The 27,391-nt window shown below is 39.5% G+C and overlaps 1 protein-coding gene across 5 annotated transcripts; it reads left to right on the top strand.

Annotated features, from left to right (window-relative positions):
- The first annotated feature begins 544 nt into the window (after nt 1–544).
- On the top strand, nt 545–26,360 carry EEIG2 (EEIG family member 2). 5 transcript variants are annotated; one of them, XM_062003155.1, is made up of 11 exons: nt 547–1,209; nt 12,931–13,051; nt 13,639–13,668; nt 14,161–14,277; nt 15,462–15,508; nt 18,438–18,544; nt 19,476–19,571; nt 20,120–20,306; nt 20,386–20,513; nt 20,908–20,977; nt 23,195–23,499. In XM_062003155.1, the coding sequence occupies exons 1-11, from the start codon at nt 971–973 to the stop codon at nt 23,475–23,477; spliced, it is 1,425 nt and encodes a 474-aa protein (XP_061859139.1). In that variant the 5' UTR covers nt 547–970; the 3' UTR covers nt 23,478–23,499. The 5 variants fall into 5 exon arrangements, with proteins under 5 accessions (XP_061859140.1, XP_061859139.1, XP_061859142.1 ...); XM_062003158.1 differs by lacking the exon at nt 23,195–23,499 and adding an exon at nt 21,367–21,801 and having other exon boundaries at nt 549–1,209; XM_062003160.1 differs by lacking the exon at nt 23,195–23,499 and adding an exon at nt 23,888–26,360 and having other exon boundaries at nt 550–1,209.
- The last annotated feature ends 1,031 nt before the right edge of the window (nt 26,361–27,391 follow it).

Below are 27,391 nucleotides of genomic sequence, written 5' to 3'. Positions count from 1 at the left end.
ATGCACAATCTTACAAATGCTTTTTCTTATCACGTGAACAAATGGTAAGTTGTGGGAAGACATGCTGTGTTTTAGGGGTTTATTATGCAACACTCTTTACAGAGGGAACTGATCTGCTGATGCAGGTTGCTCGGAGCTTTCTTTATGTTTTAGTCTGCTGCAATGGGTTTTTGAGGCAAAGCTGTTCTCTGGAGAGCTCGTGCTAGCATTGAACTGTCCGTTATACAAGAGCGTTGCATGTGTGCTGCTCTGATCATCTATGCCACAGGGCTGCTCTGAAATGTAAACACAGATGTGTGCATTCTTCCTCCTCCGTGAGACTCCACGCATCTGTTGCAACATACCAGAAGTGGAGCTGGTTGTAAATTACAGGCTGAGCTGCTGTGAAAGACCCTGGTGAGGTCTGAATTGCAGTGGAAGGAACTAAACTCAGAGATGACATTTCGACGTCCAAACGATGTTTTGTTTTCTTAAATGTTCTTAGAAATCACCCATCTGACAGACGCAACGTCAGCAAAGCAGCAGGCTGGAACTCGGGGCGCGCCCCGTCGCCGCAGCAGGGTCCCTGGGAGGCGGGAGAGCTGCAGGGGCAGTTGCACAAGCTCCGTTCCGCCGGGGCCGCGGCCACGTCCCTCCTCCGGACAACTGTCCTCTGCGCGGGACGCTGGCACTCCAAGTTCCCGTTATCAAACAGCCTTGCAACGGCACCGGCCAGCTCCTTCACGAAACGGCACGCTGACGTCTAAGGCTTTCCCGTGAGCGGCCGGGGCTTGCCGGTGCCAGCGAATGGCTCCTGCCGGCCGCGCCCCGCCGCCAGCCGTTGCCGGCCGCGGGCGGAGCGGAGGCGGGCGGGTTTGAAAGGGAGGCGCCGGCTGCCATGTAAGCGCTGGCCGGGAGGCGCCGCGGCCACCCGTGGCTGAGCTGGGAGCGGCCAGCGCTCCGGCCCGGCGCTGCCGCCCTCGCTCCGGGCATGGGAGCAGAACGCGGCGGCCGGCGAGGAGCGGACCTGCCGCGCGGCGCTGACCGAGCGTGGGGGCGGCCCCCAGGGAGCCCCCGGCCCATGGCCTTCATCATGATGAAAAAGAAGAAGTTCAAGTTCCGCGTGGAGCTGGAGCTGGACGAGCTCTCCTCCGTGCCCTTCGTTAACGGCATCCTCTTCTGCAAGGTGCGGCTGCTGGACGGGGGCAGCTTCAGCGGAGAGTCTTCCCGGTAGGTGCCTCCGGCGTTCGCGAGCTGCCGATCGGCCGCCCCTTTTCCGACGGGCTCCGCTCGACTCCGCGGCTTCGGCCTCAGAGCCGGGGCGGCCGCCCGCCTCTGCGGCCCCTCCGCCCGCCGCTCACGTCCCTCAGCGGCGCCCCGCACGGGGCAGGGCCGGGCCGGGGCTCAGCCGGGGGCCCGCGGGGAGAAAGTGGCGGCCCTCGGGGCTTCTGGCGGCTCCGGTGCCCAGCCGGCGGCTGCGGGCTTGTTGCTCGCCGTTCCCCTCGGACAGGGAAGCGGGGACGGACTCTCAGAGCTCCCGTGGCACGGTTTGCCACCGGGCAGGCGGGCGGGCTGTCACCTCAATCAGCCCGCGTTACCAGCACCAACGGCAACTGAATAGATGTGGGAGTGTATGGGTGCGTGGCTGATTGCTGCTGAAAGTCCTAACACTTAAATATTGAGGCTCTTAAATGCTGAATAGCAGGGGAAATCAATCCAGACGTAGATGAGCGTTGTCCCAGAGAAACTGGCCGCTTGTGCCATAATGCCTCGAGCTGTAACGCCTGCTGATTGCATGGCTAACGGGAGGGGAAGGCATTTCTAGCCACCAAGGCTGAAGTCAGGGCTGCCCTGTGAAAGTCAGCACGACCTTAATGTTTTAATTCTGTTGGACAGTAGCTCGCTGTGTTTTGTTCTGTTGGCTATTTACACAGAGAGTTAACACCAACAGTTTCTTGGAAAAGTCCTCTCATTTTTCTTTTACATAGCCAGGCCACATGCACTACTGCTTCATCCTTCATGCTTAATTCTGCAGTGCAAGTGCAGCAGCAGACAGGTCGCATTTTCTTTTTTTTTTTGTTTTTTCTCCTTTTGAGCCTCATCAGTAGAGCTGCCATCTGCTCAGATGGTGGCTTCTGACATGCTACTAGCAGGTAAACAGTGCAAGCAAGTTAATTTTTCCAGGTACCAGGCAGTGGCAGAACTTTGTCAATAGGAAGGGTGTGCTGTGGCTTCAGGTCTGGGGAAGAGGAGACTACCCTCCCATTACACTTGTTCACTTGTATGGCTTATTACATTACATTAATGATATTATGAAAGTGATTTACTGAAATATGTCTCATAGATTTCTGGGAGCAGACATAAATCAGTAACAAATCTATGCATATTCAGTTATTTTCTTATTAAAATACTGATGTTATAATCTGCTTTTGATTCTGTAAACAAAATTAATCAAGGAGAATGTAGAGCATAAAAATGGAACTTTGGCCTAAACCTCCTCATTTAACCATTCCATTATACTAGCATATATAATTGAAGACTAATTTTTCTTCCATACAGTTGGAGGGTCTTCAACTCATCATGTTCTGTTCTCATTTCACATCTTTCTCCCTCAACATTTTTCTTCTGAGTGACTTCTTCATGAGTAATAGATGATAACGATAATCATGATTTGGGGCACTAATGTGCCATTACTGTCCTAATGTAGCCCTCACTGACTTGAAGTCATTTTCACAGCATGACATACATCTTTGGGATAGCATCTCTATTCAGCTGAGCTGATGTTTTTGGTATGTTATTGTGATTTTAGTCTTTTTTGCCTTGCCTGTTTATGATGCTAAAATTAAAAGCTTGAAAGCATATATGCATATCTTGATGAATGTGAACAGTGTACTCTGTAGAATATGCATGATAGGAGGTAGTATGTGTACGTGGGAAGTGCCAGTGGAAGTGTGATGACGTAAAAAATTGTGTTGGAGTATTGTCTTGGAATCAAAGAAGCTTTTAAATTCTTCCATTTTCTTTTTCTGGGGGTATGGCTTAAAAATAATAACAGCAATGAAACATACGGTGGTGTATCAAAGTCCTTGTCAATGTAACTGATCCATTCCTGATGAACTAAGAAGTGTTGAGATATGCTGGTAGGAAGTTAAAGGATTCTTCTGCAGTGATCCTTGAGTGCCAATTTAGGGAGTGCCTTTGCTCTTGGCTTAAGAATTAACAGATGGATTTTCACAGTGATTCAGGAAAGGTCTGAGTAAATTATGAGGAAATTAAGTTAACATAAGAGTGGCAGCATTTCAAAACTTGTCAGTTGCAAAGTTTTTAATGACTATCATCCTCCAGTTGCATGCATTCATTAGTTCCACTGTGAGCTGGCAGTCATCTCCTTGAAGCAGTGATCTTCATAGCGTTACAGAAGAAGTTCAAAGAACTCCATTGTGTTTCAGAAAGTAATATACAAATTAATTTCAAATATTGTATAATACAGGAGAAAACTGATCATGTCTTCCTCATAGCTTTTATTTTTGTAACTGACTGAGGTCTACTTAATAAACTAGAATTTTTTGGCAAGAAGTGACTGAGAGCTAAGTTCTCAAGTTGGTACTGATGCAAACCCATACCCTACTGACTCTTGCCTTAAAATAAAAAGAGAGAAAAAAATGGCAGTCATATCAACAGCCTGCAAACCAGCCTAACATTATCGGCATTTTCTTTCCAAAGCTTACTGCTCGAGAAAGAAATGTCATAAAAAGACGGGCTGGCAGCATTGGAATAAAGGCCTACATATAGTGAATGATAATGAACACAGATTCAAGCAGTCATCTTTTCAGCCCTGTGTGGATTGTGCTGTATGAATGATTAAAGCCTTGATCCTGCACACAATGTGATACCTGTTATCCCTCTCAACATTCAAGTGGGACAAAAAGAAGACAGATGAAAGTTCAAGATACTTAAATGTTGGGGTTATGTTGCTTTCCAGCTCTTTATTGAGAAAAAGTTATGTAAGAAACATAGTACAACGACATGGTCCATGCACTTGGAGACTCGCTGTCAGAGTCCAGCCACTTTCTGGCTGACACAGAGGTGTGCCTGAAGTGTATAGAAATTCTGTGACCAGACAAAACCATAGCATAGCACAGTCCATAATGATCTGCTTTGTGTATAAATAGCAACCACATTAATTGCTTACGTATCACTGTAGTTTTTTTTGCTTGTAGGTTTTTTTGAACTCCAAATTTCCAACTCCCATTTGACATTTCCCTAAGCAGAGTTGTGACCATTTACTGTAGCAAAAGGAAATTCTGTATTATAGTGCTAAATGCTTACATATCTGACAAAATATTAAACCCTTTAAAGTCATCTGGTACTGTCAAACCATATTTTGATTCAAGGACATTGAAAAGCCAAGTAGTAGCAGTGTTTAAACGGGGGAGGGGAAGGGGGGAATGTTTGAGTGTGTGTGCAAGAACAGGGTTCTGGAATTCTAGGGACAATGAGTGGGTTATAAGCTTTGACTCTGCAACAGGGAGAACCTTGAAGGGAGTTTGGAGAAGTCTCCTTGTAGGAGACTTTGGCTGGTTGTTTTAGTAAACTGCCAGTCAGCCACACAATATAACTCTTGCCTTCCCCTTTTTCAGTTGCTTTCCAAATAGGACTTCTGGATCTTTACAATAGTCTTTTTAGCTTTTATAACAAAGGGTGGTTTTTCAGCCAATAGGCTGTGGATGTATGCAAAGTTACACTAACAAACCTCACTTGCATTTGGAAAACCTTCAGGCTTAATCCTGGATTCCTTTGTGGAAAGGCATCTCTATATTTCTGTCTGTGCCTGGGCTGATGATAATGGATACCTCCCTTTGAGATAGGACACATTAATACAGGATGCTTGTGCAGATGCCAGAATGCTATGTATCTATAGACTGTCTGGTCATAAAGTACCGTGCACATAATGTTTATTGCACCATGAAAGGACAGAAGATTATTCCAGGGCAGAAATGATGCCGGTGAATATTTTGAACAGAAAAATGCTGGTTTAAGGTACAACCTTGACTAAACAATATTTATTCAAGGCTATTCCAATGCCTCGAAATATTGAAATATTGAAACAGTGAAATACTCTATTTCAATAAATATATTGAAAGTATAAGCTGTCTGCAATTGCCTTCATTTTAATAGGCTGAAAAAGTAATTCATAGGCCCCTAGAGTAGATAACTGCTCATAGGCTGAGTTGTTACACAACCAGCAGTAAAAGAACAGATGGGATATGAGGAAATCAAAGCAGTTTTGGAAAGGAAAGGATCTTGTTTCTTGAAGATTTAGACTACAATAGCTGTAAGCCCAGTAGTTAAAAGTTTTAGCTCAATTTCCAGCTGAACACCACTCAAGGAAAGGACTCTGTGGTGGTTGTGTTCCGATGACTGCAGTCTTGAGTTTGGTCATATTCCCCTGCCTTTGAGATCTGATTTCTGACACTTTAGATTGCTGGTTTGAACCTGATTCAAAACTGATCATGATCAGTATCTGTTTGACAGAGATTAGGGGCATCTGAGAACTGTAGCTTTTTCATCAAAACATTTTATTTTCCAACAGACTCAAGAGAAGTTGAGTTTTTTATGTGTACAGCACACTCTTGAGTACTGAGAGGCACTCTCAGATCCTGCATTACTTGCATGAATATATTTTTATTCCTAATAGACATAAGCTAAAATATGTAATTGTCTTCCATAGAAACTGATTTCTTATCTTCCAGATAATACCTACTTCTAGTGATGCTTGGCTACTTCCTTCTCGACTGCCTAAAACTGTGTCTGGTTTTTGTGACTCCAGCAAGTACATTTTCCGCTTCACTGGATTCTTGAAATTGCTTTAACCATTGTTTTCCCTGTTGCTGGTATTGCATTTGAAAGGGAAAATTTCTCCTGATAGTACCACAGCTTAACCAACTTTCTGTTTTTAAAACAAAAGTACTTGCTAGAAAAGCCTACCTGTCACATGGAGTGACTGTCCCTATCACTGATCTTCCTGCCTCATCTATGAATCCCATTGACAGTCTTCAGAGCTGGCAATGGATAATACTGCTTGTAACCACTTTTTCAGCTGTAACTGCATTTGCAGCTGGATAACCTGAAACAAAACAAATTTTCATGAGCTATGAGGCAAATTGGGGCTGAAAATCCTGGCAATGTTTTAGCTGCTCCTCACTGAGAAACATCAGGCCTCATCTTTTATCTCACTCAACAGAGATGACTGAAGATTGCAACTAGATCATCCTATACCTCTTCTTCAGACTATAAAAATCCCATGTTCCAAATTTCTCCTGCATCAGTTTCTTTATCCTCTCCATCCCTGACTCCAGACCCTCATCTCACACCCCTTTCAATTTATCAATATCTTACTTCTCCTGAGACAGCCCCCAAAAGGGGCACAGTGCTGCAGACACAGGCTCACAAATGTTCAACAGAGGGGAACAATTGCTCCTTTTGAACTGCTGGATGCAGTCTTGCCAATGCAGTTTGCTTTTCACTGTGCTATTTCCCTTTTAGGTCTCTGCCTGCAAGCAGCAGTTTTTCACAAGTAAAAGTATTCCAAAGCAGCTCTGTTTCCACATGATGATCAGTTTCTATGTATTTTGTAATTGAAATTTTGCTAGTTAAAGACTTAACTTGTTTATTATGAGTAAAAACATGTGGAATAGAAAATGACTGCCCCATTCAAGTTTTACATGTATTAAGAGCAAAATAACTGGGGAGTTACACATTGTAAACAAGCAGAACTCCTCCTGCAGCACCAGCTGTTTGCTGGTTTGCTTAGGACAGAAATTGGTGAAACATTGAAGCTCTGTTTGTAAATGATTGGTTTTGTTCAGGTTTTTTTTGCAGTTCTTCGGAAAAAACGTTTTTGTTGGAGAGAATGGATCTTCTTATATGCCTCAGGCATGGAGGAAACACAGAATGTTAAAGGAAAAGTAAACCGTGTTTCTTCCTGAATAGAAGAAAGAAATTGAAGCTTCGCATAAGTTTATTACTGCAGGATGTACTTTGGAGATCATGCTCTGAGCTCTAACTTCAAGAGATGCATCTTTCCGTATGAAGACTAAACTCAGCATTCTGGCTATCCAATATCAATTTAAAGCATAGCTTGGTATTTGAGAAGTTACATTGAATACTTTTTCTTTGTTCCTTTGTAGCCTGAAGTTCCTTAAAGATTATGAGGCTGGAACTGGTATGTGCATGGGCAGCACGTATGTTATGTGTATCAAGTTATAGGTATTAGATGCATAGAATACATTTGAATAAGATTGGTACTGATGTTGGTGCTAGATTCCTCTTTATTCATTTTACAATACCTGTGCTAATTTCATATTTGTCTATTTGTGTTTGGTTTTACTTCCATCATCAACATAGCAGCAAGGATTTTAGTTTAATTTGAAAGTGAAGGATCTCTTTGTTGGATGATCTTGTCTATGCTTTTTTTGTGTGTGTACAGTAAAGAGATTAAAAGACATAAGTAAACCATATTGTTTGATACTTCAACGGTGTGGATCTAAACCAAACAAGATGACTACATTTCTGTGTAGTAAGAGTAATTTTCTTCTGAGGTTCTTAAGACATTACAATTAGCAGGCTGCTTGTCAGATCCTGAAGGACTGATTAGTAGAGTACAATGTTTTGCTTGAGAGTAGCCTGGTAAGACAAGCCCCTCAGTTGCTCTGGGAGCCTGTTGCATGGGTACCTATACCTTTCCCTCAACACTGAGACTGGAAAAATTTTATATGGAAGTAGATTTTTAGTAATGGGGTGCAAGAGGATATTCTTCTCCTGCATGCTAAACTATTAAGTGTTCTCTGGTATAAATGGGAACTTTGGATACAAAGATAGCTGAGGTAAAGTCAAATCTTACTGTAAAGTATCTGAACTGAGTGGCTGACAAATTGTTAGATTATAGGCTATAGGCCTGAATTTCTGTCTCTGTAAGGTGGGATCATAACAATGGCATTCTTTGTAAGGTGTTCTGGCATTCTGCAGAAGGAATATATATGTATATGCATTCATATATATATACATGAATGGGATATTGATCCTATTTTAAAAGACTATTTCCCACACTAAAAATACCTCTGTGTTAGTCCAGTCTACTAAAGACTGCATTTGTATCAGAAGGATAGAGCTAACTATATTAAGGTTATTGAGGGCTGATCAAAGGAAGCTGTTAGGTTAGGCAATAAAAGGTCATCTGCACACCCACAAACAAGCGCAGGAAACAAAGGCAGGGAGGGTGGAGAAGCTAAAATAATACCCTGCCCCAATTATTCTCAGATCTGTCACAGGAGCCATCAGCCCATCTGCACAAGCCCAGGGACACAGAGGCAGGTGGAGAACTGAAATTATGAACTAAGACAAGGGGACACCCTGTCCGGGCCCCTCCCAGGGCTGTCCCAGGAGATCCTCAGCCCCATTGTCCAAGCAGGAAGCCCATCATGTTGAGTTAACACTAAAGCACCTTTGGGACTGGGGGGAGTTGCTGCATAGTGCTATGGGACACATTATGGGATGCAGGGGGAGAGGCTTATCATGGGATGTTTAGGGGAGCAACTAAAGGGATCAAGCTGGACTGTCAAGTAAGTGATGTAGTCTGGAACCATATATATATGTGTGTGAATGTGTGAGGGTCTTGCTAGTAGACCTCTGTTGTGTTCAGCCAGAGAAGGGATTGGGATGAGGCTGTTGGTGCTAGTTGTCTCTGAGTGCTCTGTGTGGCTGTGATCTGTGTGGCTGGGTGTGTGGGTGCTTACCAGGGACACATCTTCAGCCTTGCTGCTGGTTGGACCTGTGGAGTGGAGCTGCAGCAGCCTCACTTCTCCTGGGCTGTCTCAGCAGCAGCATGATATATTATCCCCTAAAAGAAGCAAGCAAAATTTAGGCAATATTGGAAAAGTTGCACTTGCTCAGAGATAAGGCTTCTAAAGGCATTTTATTCACTGTAATTTGGACCCAAAGAACCTGGCCTCAACAATTTTAGAAGTCTAAAGCAACCCTTCCATCAAACTACCCTCTTTAAAAAAAAATTATAACCATAATATTCCCATTTACCTCAAGGAGTGAAAAAGCTCTTTTTTTTGAAGTATTTATAGCAAGTAGGTAACTTACGCTCTGTGCAAAAGTTGTAAGATGTCTAAGCAAACACCCTTTCCTTAACATAAAAAAGCATGCTGACCCAACAGATTCCAAAAGTGTTTCTAGAACAGTTTAATGTGAAAGTAGTCTGATAAACAAGACTGAATGTTGTCTTAAAACTGAAAACAAATTCTCCCTTTTTGTTGTTTTTTGATGACCAATGAGTCTAAAACAATTGCAGTAGATAAACAATTATCCCCACATGGCTAAATGTTATAATTGGTTGAATAATTCAGATTTAAACTTGAATAAACAGTTTTCTAATTAATAGAACACAGTATTTTGTTAAATAGCCACAAAGAGTTTTGGCTTCTTCATTTCTAAGCCTTTCCTGCTGAAGCTTTTCCATTTGGCAATAAGAATTTTTTCCCATGACACTTAAGGTCCTTAGAAGTGATTTATTTTTGCATTTGTAGCTATTTCTTGAAACAAGCCATTATTCCCATCCTTTATCCATATGGAATGAAACAATCTGCTGGTCATAAACACCTTTAAAAACAAAAGAAAAATTTAAAAAAGCCCATCTCTTCTTAACAAATTAGGATGAAAAACTGACTGGATTAGGATTTATTGTTTCTTTTGTGTTTGTTTTCTGGTTGACTTTCTCTTGCGGATGGGAAGAGAAAAAAAAACAAGACTTCATTCATCATTCCAAATGGCAATTGTGTGCAGTACATAAAATAGATATGGAAAAAGACTTTTCTACAGCTGAAATCTTGCACTTGAAATTTAGTCAATGTGAAATTCTCTCTCTGAAGAAAAAGCAATTTGTTAAACTGATGGTAATTTAAACTACACTTTGGAATTCATTTACCTCAAAATATCTGTCTATGCAACTTATTCTTGGTTAGGTCTTTCTGACTGCCTCCTTTGGCAAGTTACACCAAAGCACTACAACCTTGTAAGTATTTGGATGCATCTTAGTAACTAAGATGTATTTCGATTCATAAACCAACTGTTTTTGCTTTGCATGTGGTAAAGTGACTGTGAGGCTCATAGGAAACTGACTCATAACGGAAAGCTTTCTCCAGCATGCCTCGTAGCACAGGCACAGTTGCCAAGAAGTTATCTGGGTTCATTTCCATAGTAACCAATCAATATAACTGTTTATTTTCTAAAAGCCTTGCACTTGAACTAAAACTCTTGTAAACTTAGATATTATTCTTTCAAGTTAAATATTCTGATCCTGTGAAGTTTTTTCAGCACAAGGGGAATGAATTTGCTTTACACAAAAAAATTCCTTCATTAAAATATGACATTTGTTTTTCTTATTATATAATGAAATTAGAAGAGTTGTTTAGTGGGAGGGGAGGCAGTTGGTTGGAGGCTTTTGGCAGATTATGTACAAATGTTTCAGATATCTGGGTTTTTAAAACAATGTGCCAGTGAAAGAAACTAATCATACTTTTTTTTATGTCCGTCATGGAGGAAAGGGTATTCCTGGTTTGACTTGATATTATTTTTACAAGAATTAGAGCATCAGTCTCTATAACTGATGTGTTGTTACTGTGACTTTTACTTTCTTGTTTGTAAAAGAATCTAAACTCCTGATCATCCTATTTAGTGTTTATTAAATTACTTTCCTGAATAAATCCTGTCCTGGGATATGAGTATATTGAGACTTCTGAGACAGCAGTGGCTTTATGCTGTTTTCTCGAACAAGGACATACATATAGTAGTATTGGTGTGTTGAAATAAATTCAAAATCCTTAAAGTTTTTAAGGACACTTTGATTCCTCAAGCAGATGTTACATTTATCTTGTATTTACAAGCAAAAATACATTTAACACTTAATAAATTATCTTTTACTCTAATGTTAGTGATGTCTGGAATACGATATAAATGTACAATGTCAAGGTATTGACCAGAGTTTGCTGTAGAGATAGAAAGCTGTTCTGGAAGCAGCAGCATAACCTGAACGATATTACTGAGATGTCCAAACATTTTGGCAAGTTATTTTATCCTTATGAGTTTATAGAAACATTTTTTGGTAGGAAAAAGAATATTACTACTTAATAGCTGGGAATGTTACAAATGTTAAAACACTATAGGACCTTAGGAAAATGATGAATAGGAGGAGAAGTGATTCTGTTATTGGTAGTACCAATGGTATCCTGGCTGATAAAGGAAGGGTGGTAAGGGTGATGACAACTCTTACTTGTATGATGAGCAGATGCTATGAGAAGGGATTTTCTGACCATTATGGATGATATGTGAAAACTTTCATTCCCGTAGCATTGTTTTGTAGTCTTAAAATGAACAGCAGAAAATGTGCATTGCTTCTGGGATACTTGAGGCTGAAATTATTTTGTAGATATTATCAGCTGCAAAGTGATGTGCAAACGCAGGCTTCCTGTGCACAGCCATAGCTGATAAGCCCTGATCTGAAATGAGAGCTATAACGCAGGAGGAGGTTATGTCAAAGGATTATCAAGAATTCATGCTTTTGGAAACTTAGTGTTTGTATAATTGCATGCATTTTAGTATTGATTACATATTTCTGGTAAGATTTCATTTCAGTAACTCTTTGAAGCCCAGTAAAACAAATGGCCAGCTGCAGCAATCACATTGTTTAGGGAACAGCATTTTAAATTCTCCTCTTAATGTAGAGGGCTTTTAATTACAGTGGTGTGCTAAAACTGAGATTCTTACTCTGAGCTGAAACTAGATATAAAACCTGATTCTGGGGATTTTTTGTTTGTTTTTTTTTTCAGAGGAGTGAGTTCTGGAGATTTCATTTCTAAGTTGCCTCAAGTGAGGCTGAACCACTGTCATCTGCAGAAAAAGAGCATTCTCAGGAACTGCGTTACCTTTAAGCACAGTGTATGAACCTGCAATCAACCCTAGATATTCATGCACTTGGGTAGCTGTACTCTGTTTGACAGTGGACATCCAGTTGACTGTTTTGTTTACCAGAGACTTGGGAAATTATAACATTATGTGCTACAATAGTTATTCTTATGTCTTCTAACTGTAACAAATGTTAGCAGTTAACCAAATATCCCTTTAACGCTGTATTTCACTTGATGCCTTCTTGCCTGAACCTGTTTCCAGGAGAGGATGTAACTATTTGTATTTGCCTGGTTTGAATTCTAGTTCTATTTTGGATTTAAATAACTCATATACTGGCAGTTGGGGATTATTTCCAAAGCATGGGAAAGTTTACGATGTAAAACATAACAGATAAAAGGTAGGTTGTGATGTACAGAGCCTGTTCCTTTTAGTCACATACTTGAATATGACTCAGTGTTTTATCATCAGGATCCGTTAGTTTGCTGTGGTTGTTAAACTGACTCATTTTGGGCAGGCTGGCTGATCCTTACCTGAGGAAGTCGTGTTGCCAGTGAGTGCTGTCGCTGGCAGTTTTATCAGAGCAAATCCTGAGTCTCACGGTGCATCACTTCTCTCTGCAGGTGCGATAAATTCTGACTCCAGCTTATGCTGAGCCATAGAATTCTACCTTTGTTAAAAACGTTACACTGGATCTTCAATAATAATCTGCTGTAAGAAATGGTAGAAGGCAAAAGAAGATATGCAAAAACACATGGCTGTTCAAGTTTTCTGCAGGTCTAATATTGTGTTCAAAGTTTGAAACAGTTATTAGTCTTGCTACAGTATAAGCATGAAGGATGGCTATTCAGGCTTTGGAACAGACTTTGGATTAAGTGACCACTCTTACAAACAATCGAACCAGTGTTCTTGAGCTGCCCTATCGCATTTTCTGGTGCTGAATGTATATGCTACTAATACTAAGCATATGTTCTGTGTTTGCAGGGAGGTTGTACAGGCAAACTGTGTCCGCTGGAAGAAAAAGTTTTTATTTATGTGTAAAATCAGTGCCAGTGCCACAACAGGGATTCTGGATACCTGCATTTGCAGAGTTTCTGTACGGAAGGCAAGTAGCTCTTTTCCCTTCCTCTTCTCTTTCCCTGCTCCTTTTTCACTTGATGTAATTTTTAAATGTCTGATGAACTTCACAAAGTAAATTTTAGCTGAAAGCATGTCAGGTATTCTTCTAGTTAACTTTTTAAATAATCTTATTAATTACTTTAGTTTGACTAATTAATGGGTTTTTTACATTCCTATTGAAAAGAACACTTATTCCAGCAAGACAGCAAAGATCAGTCCTCAGTCTTTATAAAGTCAGCCCTTGATAGATACTTCTAGCAAGCAGCAGTAAACTTAGGAAACTTGAACTGTGCTAAGGACCAGAATTTTGTATGCAGCACTTCCTACCAAATGCTGGTTACATCAGGCACTGACCCAGCCCCCTCTCCACAAGATGAGTCTGGCTGGCATGCAATGAAGACGTTATTAATACTGAGTCCTAAATGACAACACTACAACCTAGCAAATGTGTGTTGAGCCATTTAAAAATGAAGATTAGGATTTGTTTTTCTAAAAAAAAAATAGGCAAACCAAACAAATCCGCCCCCCAGTCAGTATTCTCATGGCTTAATGGCGTGTCTGCTTTTCTTCTAGGAGTTAAAAGGAGGAAAGGCATATGCAAAGGTAAGTTGAGGTGTATCTAATTTTGCCTACCAATTAGCTTTTTTTTCTTGTCATTTATGCCCTTTTAAAGTAATTCCAGAATTCTCTAACACCTACGATTTCATTATGTGCTCTATAGCCCCACGTGGGTGTTGGAACTCTGGTTTTTGATTAAGTGTGTAATAATACTATATCACCAGAATGTTTGTTCTTTCAATTTAGTTATGTTGAAAGGGTTGATAATAAAAGCATGTGTTTACTTTTAAAATGAAAGAAAACTCTCCTTGTTCTTTTTCCCTCTTGAGACTTGAGTTTTTAATTGAAAACAGAACCACGCAGAATTTGACATTATAAGTTTGATTTCTGCTTTTTGCCTTGGGCCACTCCTTTTAATGGGAGTCTTCTTATTCATATTTGAAACTGCTGTTGAGAGGCACTCAATGTTGTACCATGTAGCAAGTACCTTCATTTAGTAACTTGCTTACTGCTAACCTTGTCCTTTTCTCTTAACAGCTAGGATTTGCAGATCTAAACCTAGCAGAGTTTGCTGGGTCAGGAAATACCACTCGTCGCTGTTTACTGGAAGGTTATGATACCAAAAATACAAGACAGGATAACTCCATTCTCAAAGTAATTTTTTTTCCTTTATCATACTTAAGCTAATAAAGCAGAGAACAAGTGGTATTATTAAGCACCTAATGAGATTTAAAACATTTTTGCTGAAGCTCTTGCTAGAAGGACAACTACTTAAAGTAAAACTATCATTGTTGTTCAGAGAGAATCATCAAATCTGTGCAGTCGAAAGCAGAATTTGTCCTCTCTTTGAAATGGAGCTGGAGAGCTGTAAAAGAAAAGCTTTCAAAAGGCACTCCTATTCTAACAGGAACTGAAAAATGGAATAGGAAAGCACAATGAAAAAGTTAATACATTCGTATAAACGTAGTGATCACATCTTTAAGGCCAAGCAACTTCCTGTGCAGCTCTTCTGAGGCTGAATCTCCTGATTGGCTTATTATGTATATTAGCTTCAACACCTCCGTGACTCCTGGAACTTCCCCCTCTCGATATGATAATAATCAGTCTAACAATTTGTGAGCAACACTGCAAGAAACTCACCCTGCTGTTCTCTCCTATTAGTCCAGGGGGGTTTTCAAAATGATTAAGCTGCATAAACCTGAAAATAATTACATCAAAAATGTTACAAATACATTTTTTAAAGATTTCCTCCATTAGGGTTAATTTCTCATTTTGTTGACTATACTGTTTAAGAATGCACTTTCTGACTTCAAGACAGTCATAGACTTTGTCCAGAACCTTTGAAGTGATGGCTTTACCCCCGCTGACAAGCCTTCTCAGTGCATTGTTGTCCTATGGAGTTATTTACCTTTTGTGTTTTAGCTTTATCTCTGATGTTAGCACAACCAGTCCTTGTGTGTTAGCACTTTGCTAAACACCCTCAGCAAAGAACATACTTCAGCACCATCTCAAACAAGATTCCGTTCGCTCATTAATCTTTTAGATTTCCTGTCTCTTTATTTTCCCCTCAAAACCATCTTAACTATTAATGATTCTTCTTCATCTACGTCTTTAGCAGAATGTTGTATGTGCAACTATGTTCCTTTAAATGCTATTTTGTGTATTTGTGTAATGAGGAAAAAAGTGTTTTTTGCAGTGTTTACTTGCATCTGTGATTATGCCACTTTATTTTACTTACAGTTAAGATTTGTGGCAAGCATAGCTTAGAGACATGACCATGTATCACACATCTATTCCATTTTCTTTCTTACATTGAGTTTTGTTTTGTTAATGTGTAGGTTTTGATCAACATGCAGCTAATGTCCGGAGACCCATGCTTTAAAATGTAAGTTTATAAAACATCTTTGTGGAATAGTGTTTTGGTCATACATTCCATGTTCAGAATTACACTTCTAAGTTGTGTTTATAAATCAATCCTATCTGGCAACAATATGAGGTGAAAAAAAAAAAGATATAAACAAATGGGATGGTAGCTGAATAATGGCTGGCATGGCAAAAACATCAGCAGAAGTAGCATAGTTCTCCTTGCTGTTAAACACTTAGTATATTTTTAAGTAAAGAATAGTAACTTGTACATCTGGAATAAAATTTTTGCTAAAATTAAAGGAACTACTTAAGAGAAATTCTTCCTGCAACAAGCTTCTGTAAATATACTTGGAATGAGGTGATCTGACTAATAGTTGGGTTTGGAAAATGTGCTGTTATGCCTTTTACTCACAAGTCTCAGATGATTTTAAAAGATTTATTTAAAAAAAAACAGATGTGGGATATGACTTAGTACAAGAGAAAGCACTTACACATTTTTAGTTAGCAAAGACAAAGGCAACTTAGTAAAAGATGAAAGAGGTAACATTTGAGGGGGGAGGTAACTAGGAAAATAGGCTGCTCCATATGCAGGATCCTTTGGCTTCCTGGTCTTTAATCTGTAGTTAAGGAAACAAAGTAGTTTTGCTAGAGCATGTTGGCTTCCAGAACTAACCACAGAACAGAAAAATCACATATGCTAGGGAAAAAATCCAGGCAGGAGTAAGATGAAATTGTTGCCCCCTTTCCAGACTAAGAAGCCATTTCGTTATGAGGCACGCAAGCTTAGTGGGTGACTACACTGAAACAGTGCAGTTGGCATGCTTCCTGTTTCCAGAGAACACCACTGTGTTGCTAACCATGACTTAATTAACCTCATCAGTAGGAAGTGAAGAACTCTCACATGTCATTTGTCTTATAAGAGATACTTTATAATAACCTGAAAGCCATTCATTTTAAGGATAGGCTTAGAAATATGCATAGAATCTGCTTCTATGAATCCCTTAATATTTGCCAAGATTCTCAGGGCCACTGCTTTTCTGTTTCAGAATGTTGGTTGGCTGGGTTGTTCAAAGCGAATGTGCTTTTCAGAGTGATGTCAATCTATTCTAATTCTATATGTCAGTGGATGGCAATTTTGTCTACATCAGGTTTAAACTAGTTTCCACATTGTTATACTCAAACTAGTGGGAGATGGAATCAAAATGAAAGGACACATTTTGTTCCCACAACATATGATTAAGCTGTGGAAGTCCTTACTACTACACCTTGTGAGTACTAAAAACTCAAGACAGGATGAAGACAAATTCCTGAATGAAAAATGATTCAGGGCTATTAAATATAAAACATCATATAAGGCTCAAGAAATACCTAACTTACAGATATCCTCTTGCATCATTAAAGGCCCTTTCTCCTCTTTTTCTTCTAACCTTCGGTAAGAATAGAACACTGTAAAATCTTGAGTTTAACTGAATAAATAGTTAAGAGAGCATTATCCAAATTTGTTCCCAGAGCAAATCCTTAGTTATTTAATACTTCTTGATTTACTTTTGAGTCAGACCTATTAATTAACAAATACATCACTGGTACTAATAAACATTTTCTGAAAGGCAACTAAGTAGTCATCTTGTATACTAACTAATACAACAGTGTATTTCTGTTCTTTACCGGCTGGTACTGAAGGAGTTGAAATTAGTACGTAAGTAGTTTTTTGTGTCCCTAGGAAAAACCTCTAACAGAAATTATTCAGACTTGGCATTTTCTTCCAAACTGATGATACAACCATTTCTTGGAATGTAAACTTTCAACACAAACAGAACAAAAAATTTATCTAATCCAGATGTCCTTCATAGGACAAAATAAACCTTAAAACAATTTCACAATATGGAATCAGCTGCATATTTTATGAAGAAACCAAGCACCACTGATGTTTGATTTGAGGTGACATCCCTGAAAGCATTCATTTCTTGCTTTTAAAAGCGTGTTAGGTAATTAAGTCACATAAAAATTGTATTTCTGAAAGTTTTCTCTTTCTCACTGCTTCATAATATAATGTAAGAGAGGATATGTTACTGTACATACAGGCAGTGACTCATTTATTGAATGGGATAGATCTAAAAATGTCAACAAATACCCATTTGTATGTAGCCTGTTCACAAAGTAAAAAATAACAAAGCATTACAAAACTGTAGGTAACATCTTGAAAGGTATTTGAGTTGCATTTCACAAGGGAAGATGACTTTCACTTTGTCATTTTCTAATTAGTTTCTTTTGCACTAGCAAAACACAAACCTAGAGGTTTATTCATTTTAATAAAATATCCCTTTGGGGCTCAATATAATGTGAAACAAGCATTTCAGCTTTATTAAAAGCTTTTTAAATACTGAACCAAATTTGACTTTTTCTGTACATGCTGCTTTTTTGTTTATTTTGCAGAACGTAGAGTTTATAGAGGAATAGATGGAGATATTAACATAGGTCCCTCTGTTACGAGTGGGAGGGTTATCAGCCCAGGATCTCCTCAAGTACTGTAACAGACATCGCAGTGCACAAGCCAAGTAGGCCAACTGTCATTGAGCAGGGTGTTTTTAACTTGCCAGATTGCCATGTATCCCATGAAGTACTGCATTACATATATTCTTAGCACATAAATAATCCTGTGATTCATACATTTGAAAAAATAATTAAGAAATTATTCAAAATACACATCATTCCACTGACCATCAAAGAAGGAAAAGCCTTTCCAAGGATCCTCAGAAGATGGATTCTGTGAAATAGCCTTAAGGTCAGTAGCAAAAGCTACTGCCTGGGTAGCATGTTTTCAGAAAAATAATTACAAGGCTATTAACTTGAAGCACAATATGAATTGTGTCACCTCACTTGAAAAGAAAAAAATGTGCCGATCAATTTGGAGGGATTATAGCAAAATCTTAACCACCTTTTTCTTACAGGCCTCCTTCCACAGCAATGTCTCTACCAATTGCTGGAGAATCAGAATCTTTGCATGAAGATAGGAAAGGTGGAGAAAACCTAAAAGCTGTACATCTGGGAATAGCAGGTATAAAATAATGCTCATGTTTTTATAACTGGGTTCATAGCTTCAAGGAGGTATATGAAATAATTCATAACTTAAAGGGCATCTTCCTTGGTTATTTGTTGAGACACACTCTCCTAGATAACATCAGTGGAATATCTCTTTTTTTATTATTGTAATAACATATAATGGAAAGAAATGTTCTAGAATGGAAAGAATGTTCTGTATCATGTTCTAGAAATTGGATTGATAGCCTGTTTCCTTTTAAACATTCAAAATCTATTATTTTCTGTGTGTTAAATTTCTTGATTTGCTTTGCATTTCTATTTAGACTGAGCATTTAATTCAGCTTTTCGTTTTCAACGTATGAATCATATGGATATACATAACTAAGTAAATTTTGAGTGGTAAAAGTTCTAAATATTGTTTAAAATGGAAGCACTCTGATATACAGACTATTAAAAAAATACAATTAAATGACTTTATTACAAGTTGAAATTTTGGAGGGTTTTTAGTGTATTTTTTTGGTTTTTTTACAAGCTTCAGTCTCTTAGATAGTCTGAAGTTTCTACCCTGAATACAGCTTAAGTTGTCTTAACCACAGTTATTTTTTAACCAGAAAACATCTAGCACACCATTCTACTATGATACTATGGAAAGCACGGTAGTCTCTTTCATGCTGACAATGTGGACACACCTTCAACTACATTTCCTGCAAGTCTTTCTAACCCAATGGTACCCTGTTTTACTCGGACAGAAATGTTTTGTTTGTTGGTTTGGGTTTTTTTAAGGAACGCATATTTGTTAACACAGGCAGTATTTCTGCAGCACTTGAAAACCTGTGTCAAGCCCCTAATCCCTCTTGGAAATCTGACATTTGAGTCTAATTAGGATTACAGGCAAAGTGATAACAAAGCTGGCTTTAGCAACAGCGTCTGACTTGCACATGTTGCAGATGTCTCAACAAAGAGTGCCTCAGTCCCAGATGAACTTGGTGCATGTGGACATTCCAGGACATCGAGCTATGCGAGCCAGCAGTCAAAACTGTCAGGTAGCTGTTAACAACTTTGTTAAGAATAGTAAAGGTTTTCTTAAACTCCCATTTTTAGACTGTAGAAAAGAAGTAGACTTTGTGTTTTTTAAAAAGTGGTTTCAAGTTGAAAGCTTTTCCCTAAGAGTTTCAGATGTGGGGAGGGTAACATTTTTTTCCTCTTAAAAGCACAATAATTATCTGTTCAGACCTAAGACAGCTGTTTCCCTTAGTTCTTTCTAATTAATGTTTCTGAATAAAGGTTTTTTACCTCTTCCATATTTAAAACCAAATAATAATGGAGACTTAGCTCTAAAAGTGAAGGGGAAGTAATTACACCAAGTCATTAAATTTGTTAGGAAGTAAGGTTGTTTAGAAAGAAAAGAAAACAGCATGTGCTGGAATACAAAACCCAAAGTGAACTGCCTGGCTGGTGTATGCACATTCATAAGGCTTTTGAAGTCCAAGAGGACAAAACACCAATTCTGCTTTCAGGATGGTAAAATCTAAGTAACGACCTTGGTTGTCAAGAGCATTCCTAATTTATCTCTCCTGCAATTGCCCAACAGGGTATAGCACATGTCACTCTAGATCATCCAGTCTGTCTGAACTCTGCCATAGGAGAAACACCTCAGTGAGTAGTACCTCAACAGGAATTGGAAGTATTCTGGAACCATGTGAAGAGACTGAGCCAAAAGTTACTGAAGCTAATATTGATACATCTGTTAAAGACGCACCATCAGAAAAACTTTGCAGGTACACGGGAAAGCTTTATCTAGCAGAAGTAAAACAGAATTTACTGTATCACTTCTAAACACACTTTATATTTTTTCAGACATCCTGTAAAGCAAAACTCTGTCGAGTCAGAGCTGAAGAGGGTTGATGCTACCAGAGTTGATGCAGATGATGTAGTTGAAAAAATACTCCAGAGTCAAGACTTCAGCTTAGACTCAAGTGCAGAAGGTATGGACATAAATAAAGAAGTTTAGGGAAGAGAGATGCACATTACAGGCTTATGAAAATCCACTCTCTTCATAGTCCCTGTTGCTTGTAATCATAAGGACTATGCATATGGATCACTACATTTGCTGATCCATCCTGTATCCAAAAAGTTGAAAAGACCCTTGCATGACCTGGGTAACTTTTCCAGAGAATTACCTGAAGCCCAAAAAGAGCTGCAGCAAATTTATAATGAAGGTAGTTACTCTAACCTATACCATGTGAAGTTTGGTTCTTCATTACTCAGAACAATTGCATCTGAGAGTATCAGTCCTGAAACTGGTAGATTTAGAATTACTTAGTTTTAACCAAGGCAACCTAAAGGAAGCTAACATATATTAATTCCCTTGCTTTTTAGAGGAAGGTTTAAGATTATTTGTGGGCCCTGGTGGAAGCACTTCTTTTGGAAGCCATCATCTACCTAACAGGTAGGTAGCCCAAACTAATCCATAGGTAGCACTAAACAAAAAAGCATCTTATCATAGAATGGTAGGGGTTGGAAAGGACCTTTAGAGATCTAGTCCAACCCCCCTGCAGAAGTAGGCTCACCTAGATCAGGTTGCATAGGAACATGTCCAGGAGGGTCTTGAAGACCTCCAAGGAAGGAGACTCCACAACCCCTCTGGGCAGCCTGTGCCAGGGCTCCCTCACCTGAAGTGAAATAGTTTTTTCTTATGTTTAAGTGGAACTTTTTGTGTTTCAGCTTCATCCCATCACCCCCTGTCCTGTTACTATCTACTATAGAAAAAAGGGATGTCCCAACCTCCTGACACCCACCCTTAAGATATTTGTAAATGTTAATAAGATCTCCTCTCAGTCTCCTCCAGATTAAACAGCCCCAGTTCCTGCAGCCTTTCCTCATATGAAAGACATTCTATACCCTTGATCATCGTGGTGGCCCTGCGCTGGACTCTCTCCAGCACTTCCTTGTCCCTCTTGAGCTGAGGAGCCCAGAACTGGACACAGGACTCCAGATGAGGCCTCACCAGGGCAGAGTAGAGAAGAAGAACCTCCCTTGACCTACTGGCAACATTTTTCTTGATGCATCCCAGGATGCCATTGGCCTCCTTGGCCACAAGGACACATTGCTGGCTCATATTTAGTTTATTGTCAACCAGGACTCCCAGGTCTCTCTCTGCAGAGCTGCTCTTCAGCAGTTTGACCCCCAGCCTGTGCTGGTGCATGGGGTTGTTCCTTCTCAGATGCAGGATTCTGCACTTGTCCTTGTTGAACCTCATGAGGTTCCTCTCTGCCCAACTCTCAAGCAGGTCGAGATCCCGCTGAATGGCAGCACAGCCTTCTGGGGAATCAGCCAGTCCTCCCAGTTTGGTGTCATCAGGGAACTTGCTGAGGGTACACTCTGCCCCCTCATCCAGGTCGTTGATGAAGATGTTGAACAAGACTGGCCCCAGAACTGATCCCTGTGGAACTCCACTGGCCACAGTCCTCCAACTCAATTCTGTGCCATTGATCACCACCCTCTGGGCTGTCATTCAGCCACCTCTCGACCCACCTCACTGTCCACTCATCCAAGCCACACTGCCTGAGCTTTCTGATGAGGATGTTGTGGGAGACAGTGTCAAAAGCCTTGCTAAAGTCAAGGTAGATGACATCCACTGCTCTCCCCTCATCTAGCCAGCCGGTTATGCACTCATAGAAGGATATCAGCTCAGTCAAACAGGATTTCCTCTTGGTGAAGCCATGTTGACTCCCCCTGATAACCATTTTATCCTTCATATGTTCAGTGATACATTCAGGATGAGTTGTTCCATCACTTTTCCAGGGATGGAGGTGAGGCTGACCAGCCTGTAGTTTCCTGGGTCGTCCTTCCTGCCCTTTTTGCAGACTGGTGTGACATTGACCTTTCTCCAGTCCTCAGGCACCTCACGTGTCCTTGTTCAAAAATGATAGAGAGAGGCTTAGCAATCACATCAGCCAGCTCTCTCAGCACTCTAGGATGCATCCCATCAGGACCCATTGACTTATGAGCCTTAAGCTTGGCCAACAAGTCTTTAACCTCTTCCACCCACGGCAAGTCCTCTGCTGTCCTGGCCATCCTGTTATTGTTGCTGGACTGGGCTTCCTGAGGGTCAGCCTTGGCCGTAAAGACTGAAGCAAAGAAGGCATTCAGTACTTCGGCCTTCTCTGCATCCTCAGACACCAGGGCACCCTCAGCGTTTAGCAGTGGGCCCACATTACCCCTCACCATCCTCCTACTTCTGATGTACTTGAAAAATGCCTTATTACTGTCCTTAACATCCCTGGCTAAATGTAACTGGAGAAGGGCTCTAGCCTTCCTAGTTGCACCCCTGCATGCCCTGGCAATGTTCCTATACTCTTCCCAAGAAGCCAGCCCGTTTCCACCTCTCATAGATGGCTGCTTTCTGCCTGAGTTGTCCCAGCAGATCCTTGCTCATCCATGGAGGCCTCCTACCTCCTTTTCCTCCTTTCTTGCACATTGGAACACACTGATCCTGGGCTTGGAGGAAATGGTGCTTGAAGATTGACCAGCTCTCATTGGCACTTCTGTCTTCTAGAATCACATCCCATGAGATCTATCCAAGTAGATCTTTGAAGAGGCCAAAGTTGGCTCACCTGAAATCCGGGGTCACAGTCCTACTTTGTGTTCTCCCCTTTCCACACAGGATCTTGAACTCTACCATCTCGTGGTCACTGCAGCCGAGGTTGCCTCCAACCTTCACATCCCCAACCAGGCCCTCTCTATTCGTCAGTACCAGGTCCAGCAGCACACCCCTCTTTGTTGGTTCCTTGATCATCTGCGACAGGAAGTTGTCGTCAACAATCTGTAGGAACCTCCTGGACTGCGTGTGCTTGGCTGTGTGGCTATCCCAGAAAATATCAGGGTGGTTGAAGTCCCCCATGAGGACCAGGAACTGTGATCATGAAGCAGCTCTCAGTTGTTCGTAGAAGGCCTCATCCACTTCCTCCTCCTGATCAGGTGGCCTGTAGCAAACTCCTACAACAATATCACCTGCCGTGCCCTGGCCATTAATTTTTACCCTTAAGCACTCTACTCTCTCCTCATCCCCACCCAGGCACAGGTCCTTTGATAATCTGCTTCAGATTATTTTCCTATAGCTCTTACAGAACTAGAGATTTTTCTTTTCTAAACTCTTTCAAATACTCTGATATATTACTTGATCTAAATTTATTAGTCCTCTCATCTGAGAAAACATTACAAACAGGTAAGAATATGTTCTCATACTATGATTCTGCAGTCCTGTCTTGGTTGGTGGGTTTTATTTTTTAAGCAGTAAACTTAATTCCATTTAAATTGGAATTGAACTAACTCTTTTCAAAATATTCTTTCAGAGTAGGATCTGGAGCATATGAGCAGGTGGTGATAAAACGCTAGACTAAAAGGACAGACAAGAGGAAAACTTACTCTGAGCTCTGACATCGATACCTCTGGCTTTGTTTGCTCTGTTGCAAGAATTGTGAAAGTCCAAATAAACTCCACATGATCTTTTTTTGAAAAGTAATGGAATGCCTCTTGCTCGTAGAGCTTCATCTCCTGTGGTATGAAGGCAACGTTTAGCTACGGATATTTTGTGTGAGCAAGGACTTGGACTGCTTTTGTAAGCTCTACCTGATGTTAGTAGAATTATTTGCTTATTGTGCGAAATGGTTTTGGAAGCATGATAAAGTGAGTCCCATTTCAGTATTTTTAACATATCACTTGTGATGATGTATTTTGTTCTTATCTTATTAAGAAGCTTCTGGAAATTGTTCTTAAATGAACCTGAGAAAATTAATTGCTCGGTTTCATCCTACCTGTCATTTTAGTCTTACAGAAGATAACTACTTCTATCCTGTCAAAATTAAGGCCCACAAAAAACTGCCCAACTACGTTTTAATGGAACCAAAACTTTCTCTTATGAGTGCTGAGCATAATTTAATTGTAAGGTCAAACAGTAGAGGTGAACTTCACATGCATTAAAAAAAACCCCAAAGCCTGAACAAAACAGGTCTAAACAAGGCAGGAATCAGTTGTGTTACCTGTAAAGGAAGGCTTAAATGCATGAAATGGGACGTGTGTGCAAGTGACAAAAGAAGTGGGACTCCACATCAAAATACTACAGCATGGTAGTGTATTATCAAGAAAGCCGGACTGTTTGTTATATCTGGAGTTCAAAAGCTGCTTCCATAGAAATTAACTCCAATTGTGCATGAACACTGAGATTTAATGGGATGGTACTTGGATGTTTACAAATGTAGTAAGTAGTTTACTACCACTTTTTATTGTAGCTTAATCCTTCACAGTTAGTGCTTTGCTTGTGTTCTGAATGTGCCTTGCGTAACTGGGGAGGTATAAGGAAACAAAACTATTTACTAATCAATTTAAGCTTTAAAACTAGATAAACTTCTATACTAGTATCAATATAATTTAAGCACTTTATTGTACATGTCCTCTGCACTCTGAAAAGTCTTACTGTCCAACAGATTTCAACTTCTTCCTTCATTATCTGTCCACTGTTAAATTAAGGTCAATGTACTGTATTCAAACTTGCACAAAGGCGAGAAACATGACAGATCTCTTAAAATTCTCATTGAGAATTATGAAAGAACCCATTTTTAAAGGGATATGTTAGGTGGTATAGTTCTAATTCAGGCTTGGCTCTGCTGTATTTAATTGTAAACTGCAAATTACCTTTTTTTATGCTTAGTTGTATTGTTTACCAGTAAGGCTTGGATTAAACAAAACCACAAATCATACGGCCATTTTTGGAAGCTTCAAATTCTGTTCAGCGTGATGTCTGACACCCTTTTATTGAAGTAGAAGTAGGCCAGATCTAATATGTTAATTAGGAAAAGCAGTCTTTGTTTTCCATAAATCCATAGTAGAGTTATTAACCTAATATTTATTTGTGGTTTTATAGTAAGTTTAAGATATTAAATCTTGAGTACTGTTATTGAGTATGATGAATAGAAGCTATTTCTCAGTTACGGTACTTAAAGACTTTTATTTCCTACTGTTAACTGTAATCTCTTTCAAGTGTTTCAGTGGGTATAAGAATTAATACAAAGATGACATTTTAGCTGCTGTTAACACAAGTGTGGTATTATGTATGTCTGTCCTCTATAGGAATCTTAAACGGAAACTACATAACTGCTAGTATACATTTCTCTCTCAGAAAATTAGTTTCCTTTCCTGTTATGTAACTAATTTGAACTAAAAAATAATCCTGCTAGCCAAAAGATGTATAAAATTTGAATACATTTGTTCCTTTCCGTACTCTTTAACACTGCTATGCGTGTTGACAAATCTATTAAAGCCAGTAGAAATTAGACAGTAGCTTACTTAGGTTTACTTGGAAAAATAAGCATCGTTTGAAGAAAACAAAACTTTACAAAGCATTGTACAGCTACTTAGACGAGTCTTGAGGGAATAGCTCAGATTTGTATGTTATGTTAAAAGACACAGCTAACTGCCGTAGATGAGATGTTTGTTTACTAGAAACCAAATATTTTCTTGCCTGAGCAGATATTTTAAATAGGAGGGACGTTTACATGGAAATCAAGCTTTTAGTAAAACTGTATTCTAGTAATTTATTATGAGTCAGCTCTTTGAAGAAATTCTGTAATTTATGCATATTCTAAGTGGAATGTAGCCTTCCTATTTAGAGGTAGTATCTGCTTTTTTGTAAACTGTGCTATAAGAATATTGGGGACTCATATAGTAAACTGTTCAGGATGTGTTGGTGGTTTCATTGTGGCTTGGGTTTTTTTTAACTATATTTAAATGCAAACCTCTCAGACATTGAATAAATTCCTGTCTTCAGCTTGGAATCTGTTTCTAAATAATTATTGGTTGGGGTTTTTTTTCCATACAAAAACAACAAACTTGACTGGAAGTTTATGCTCATTTCAATTTCTCTACTGCTTTTCAAACTTTATCTCTGCAGCTTATTAAACTTCATCTTCAGTCTAGAAAGTATTTAAAGGCACCATTACTAGCACATAGTTATTCATCTGTCTCCCAGGAAAAGTAATAGGTCAGTCTCACACAAATGAGAAATTGATTTTGAAGTGTGAAGCATATTGGTAGGCTAATTATTAATCTGACTCCACAACTAGCAGTATTTGGGGAAAGTGAGGGTACCATGTATAGCCTCTCTTCACCTTGCAAATGACAAAATTAGTCATCCTCAGTCGAGTATAAAGACTTACTACTACTTAAACTTTTGATACAGTCTATATAGTAAGTTACCTTCTTTTCCTAAAAAAAAATATCTGTGGTATGTATTTCTTTTTGCATCAGTGCAATCAAATAACCAAGCCTTTTGGTACTTCAATAAGCATCTGTTCTTACATTAAAAAAATCTAGATTGGTAATATTTGCTGCTAATTATAGTACAAGCTATAAGGCACTCAGGTAAGTTCAGTAATCAGTTAAGTGTATAATAAGGATAAAGAGAAGTAACTGTACCATGTATAGCCAACTGCAGCCTCAGCTCTCTTTCAACTGGAAAAGAAGACAATTTTTTCAAAAATTCAGTAGAATATCCTTAAATTTCTTTTGTGGGTTGTTGTCTCTCTTCTGGTTTGATCCATCAACAGTTTCCTTATGGAACAACAAGCAAATCTCATCAATTAGCAAACAAGTTCTCCAGTTAAGGACCTCACACGGAGGTTTCTCTCAGAAATATGAAGTATATCTGTATATACATAGAACATTTACAGATGCTCTTTACCTGATTGAATAGCAGCAGATGGATATATAATCACTAGGGAGAGGATTTTTAAGTGCTTGCTTTTTCTACTTCTGTGCTTTCACACTGTTTTAGTGATGTTTGCATTGTAAGGAAAATATCTCCTTA

This window comes from Colius striatus, chromosome 10 (assembly GCF_028858725.1).
Source record: "Colius striatus isolate bColStr4 chromosome 10, bColStr4.1.hap1, whole genome shotgun sequence".
Taxonomy (NCBI): domain Eukaryota; kingdom Metazoa; phylum Chordata; class Aves; order Coliiformes; family Coliidae; genus Colius; species Colius striatus.
The sequence above is the reverse complement of the archived record's forward strand: the minus strand, read 5'-3'. Positions and strand labels throughout refer to the sequence as shown.

Coding starts and splice junctions, on each gene's coding strand:
- EEIG2 (XM_062003155.1), top strand. CDS start 971: ATGGGAGCAGAACGCGGCGGCCGGCGAGGAGCGGACCTGCCGCGCGGC. Junction 13,052..13,638: donor GCAGAGTTTCTGTACGGAAG/GCAAGTAGCTCT, acceptor CTTTTCTTCTAG/GAGTTAAAAGGAGGAAAGGC. Junction 20,514..20,907: donor CTTAGACTCAAGTGCAGAAG/GTATGGACATAA, acceptor CTTGCTTTTTAG/AGGAAGGTTTAAGATTATTT.